Consider the following 3,562-nt stretch of genomic DNA (forward strand, 5'->3'; position numbering starts at 1 on the left):
TACCTTAGAGATGAATTCCTGAACACATTAAGTATAGTCTGTCTTCTTTTCCTTGCCTGGTGGTCTAAAAGGAATGATGTGACTATCAAATAAATACACAGGAAGATAGGAACATAAAAGCACGACTAGGCAAAGGATCACAGGAAACATAAGATCCTAGCCATATACACCTACACATGGATACACTTAAAACTTCTTTCCACTTTTAACAAACACTTATTAGTAGAGGATGAGACAACATTAAGTCTAGGGTCTTCTTTTCATAATCCTACAGAAAGGTAACCAGATTTATGCTGTTTTAAATGTTTTTTTTTTAGTTTACATTCATTAATTGGATAATTGCACTACTCCACAGACAATTTTCAGGAATGACTTGGGCCAAGTAGGTGTAAGAACACAAAGTGAATACAACAAATATTTAAATAAATGAATAAATAAAAAAAATGACAAATAACTCTAGACATTTCTTCTTTTTCTATATTGTTCATGCTAGCGTTACTCTGCATTGCTAAACTGAACATGAGAGACCCTGGACAGACTGACTACTAGTGTATATTCAACACATTCAAGCAGGTTTTTTTGTATGTGACCAGACAGAAATGTATGCAGTTGCATAGATAACATTCAGGATTCAGTGAAACAGCATCAATATCAAATATAACAGCATGTAGACAATAAGACTTAACACAAAAGAACCAATATGAGCACAATTTACATGAAAGGTGAAAGGGCAAATGACTCAACATAACTAAGTCATAAAACAGTGCATATGTTATGGGTGCTGATTTACAGCATATGAAGAAACAGACCAGACTAAATAATTCACAGGATAATGTGGTACATTTATTTCTCCATAGCCAAGAAAAAAATGGGTTATAACATTTTGAATATGTAACATGACATCATAGTTTTTGTCTAAGCTTTCATCCTGGAAACTTGCTTTTTCTTCCTTTATAATTTATAAGCTTTGCCCTGCTGTCTTGTAATGTGTTCTCTAGTGTTCATGTCAGGTCTAATTAAAATAATATAACATTTGGGTATAAAAATACAAAGTAATAATCCAGCACTAGATGAAAGAATGGCAAAAATCTCTACAGAAACCATATATTTCCCCTTTGTGCTGATATAAGCTGGTATGAATGACAGCCAAACACTTACAAAAACAATCATGCTAAATGTGATAAATCTGGTCTCATTAAAGCTATCAGGTAAGTTCCTGGCAAGAAAGGCAATTATAAGGCATACAGTCGCTAGTATGCCTAAATATGCCAGCATAAAATAGAACATAAGAATTGAACCTTCATTGCACTGAATCAAAGTCTTCTCAGGATAATTTTTGTCTAACTCTGAGAAGGGTGGAGAAACTGATAGCCATACAATACATATAAAACACTGAAACAGAGAACAACAAAAGATAGTACTAAATGACATCTTTGACCCAACCCACTTCTTCAAACTGCTTCCTGGTTTTGTGGCATTAAAGGCAATGACTACAGTGATGGTTTTTGCCAGTATAGATGAAATACAAATTGAAAAGAAAATGCCAAAAGCAGTCTGCCTGAAAATACAAGTCACATTCTTTGGACGACCAATAAATATCAGAGCAGTTAGCAAACATAACTGTAATGTTAATAGTAGGAAGTAGCTGACTTCACGGTTATTTGCTTTGACAACTGGAGTGTTATGATGCTTCACGAAGATACAAAATATGACAGCTGGCATCAATGATAAGATAGCAGTAACTGTCGCCAGGGATGCACCCAGGGGATCGTCATATGAAAGGAAATCAATATATTTCAGGTTGCAGAAATTTTTCGCTGTATTTGGCCAGTAATCCTCTGGACACATTGTGCAGACACCTATAAGTTTACAAAAATAGAAGAATGTTATGTATTCTATGTACATCCGCATAAGAACAGACATTTTAGTAAGCAAACATTCTAAATATCTTTTTATTCACACAAAATAGAGTAATCTTTTATGATCAAGTAACATAGCTATAATGATAAACAAAATTATGAAATGTTTTGCCTGAAATGAACCTGAGGTTAATACCAGTAGCAAAATGAACATGAAGAAATTAATTTTCAACATAGTGTGTTGTAATTACTCTGTAACCTTGATAAAAAGAGGTGTTTAATTTAAGTCACTGTTACATCAGGCAAAATGGACAAGCATTAGATGACTATTCAGTAGCTTAGGAGAAAGAAACTAGAGAAATTACTTATTGTGGAAAGTATAACCCATACTATACTTTACACAAATCCCCCTTCTTATACAGTGAAAGTGCTTACCAATTTTACTGTTCAAGGCATTCTCTGTTTTCCCTGTGTAGAATGCCGGACATGAGTTACATCTTGCTGAATAAACACATTTATCAGTATAAGAACAGAATCTCCCCTTACTCATCCACTGGTTTATCGTATCAAAAGGCTCTCCATTATCATCAGTATCGATATATGGGCATTGGTTACAACACCTGCATTTTGTGGTCTTATATACACCACTACTGGTAGCCCTTATCAGTCTTTTGAAGAGTCTTAATGTTACTTCTATTTTTGTATGTGAACAATAGGGGATTACAAAACTTCTCTTTCAACCCATCATCAAACTGCAAAATAGAGCAGTTCTTATTTAAGACGCTCCTAATGTCACCAGCATCTATATAATAAATTAGAACCATATTGTTATTGTTTATTATATAGATGCTGGTGACATTAGGAGTGTCTTAAATAAGAACTGCTCTATTTTGCAGTTTGATGATGGGTTGAAAGAGAAGTTTTGTTGTCGCCTCGCAGTAAGATGCTGTCCGGTTAGATTCTCAGCTAGAGCGTCCTCTGCGTGGAGATATGCATGAATGGGTGTACCTCCGTTGAAGGTTGTGCATCAGGGCTGGTAACTCGGCACGTAAAAATCAACTACCAGTCATTAGCGGACCGGAGTTCCACTGTGGCAACCCCTAACCAGGAAAAGCCAAAAGACACAACAACATCATTGTTATTGTTGTTAAAACTAATGTTAAAAGAAGCCTAAGGCAAATTGTCAACTGTCGTGCACCTACCAGAAGTCTGGATTCCCTCATGTATAATAGGTGTGTATCTATTATTTCTCTGTTGAAGTACCTGGGAATAAAAACTATGAATTGACTTTCCAAGGTACCCCTATTCCAAAAACATACATCTTAATTTGTTAAATTCTGCCTTATATTAATTATCATTTGACATAATTCTTGGTACTCTAATGAATTGTCTCTTTAAAACCCTGTTTTTCTGGTGTAGAAGGTGGTAACCTTTAAAATGAAAAAAATGCATTACTAAAGGTAGCTTCCTATAAATAGAGGTTTTAAACCTACTAGCCAAACCTTTACTGATTCACTTACCTGACATCTAAAAAATGATTCTTCTGCATGTTACAACAGTGCTTGAATAAGTGGTGGGTGATTTGAATTGGTTAACAAAATCCACAAACTATTCCAGATCTCCTGCCCAGATCATAAAAATGTCATCCAAGAAATGAAAATATTCCAAACATTTCCCAAAATGATCCATTTTAAAAGCAAACT

The 3,562-nt window shown here is 34.7% G+C and overlaps 1 protein-coding gene across 1 annotated transcript; it reads right to left on the reverse strand.

Annotated features, from left to right (window-relative positions):
- Positions 1 to 934: 934 nt before the first annotated feature.
- LOC122815610 (vomeronasal type-2 receptor 26-like) lies at positions 935 to 1,848 on the reverse strand. Its single transcript, XM_044088258.1, has one exon. It carries the CDS (start codon positions 1,846 to 1,848, stop codon positions 952 to 954), a length of 897 nt encoding a protein of 298 aa, XP_043944193.1. The 3' UTR covers positions 935 to 951.
- Between the last annotated feature and the right edge of the window lie 1,714 nt (positions 1,849 to 3,562).

Source organism: Protopterus annectens, chromosome 1.part1, assembly GCF_019279795.1.
Source record: "Protopterus annectens isolate FY-2018-M chromosome 1.part1, PAN1.0, whole genome shotgun sequence".
In the NCBI taxonomy this organism is placed as follows: Eukaryota; Metazoa; Chordata; order Ceratodontiformes; family Protopteridae; genus Protopterus; species Protopterus annectens.

What these genes read in the sequence shown, in the direction of transcription:
- LOC122815610 (XM_044088258.1), bottom strand. Translation starts at nt 1,848, where the DNA reads ATGTGTCCAGAGGATTACTGGCCAAATACAGCGAAAAATTTCTGCAAC.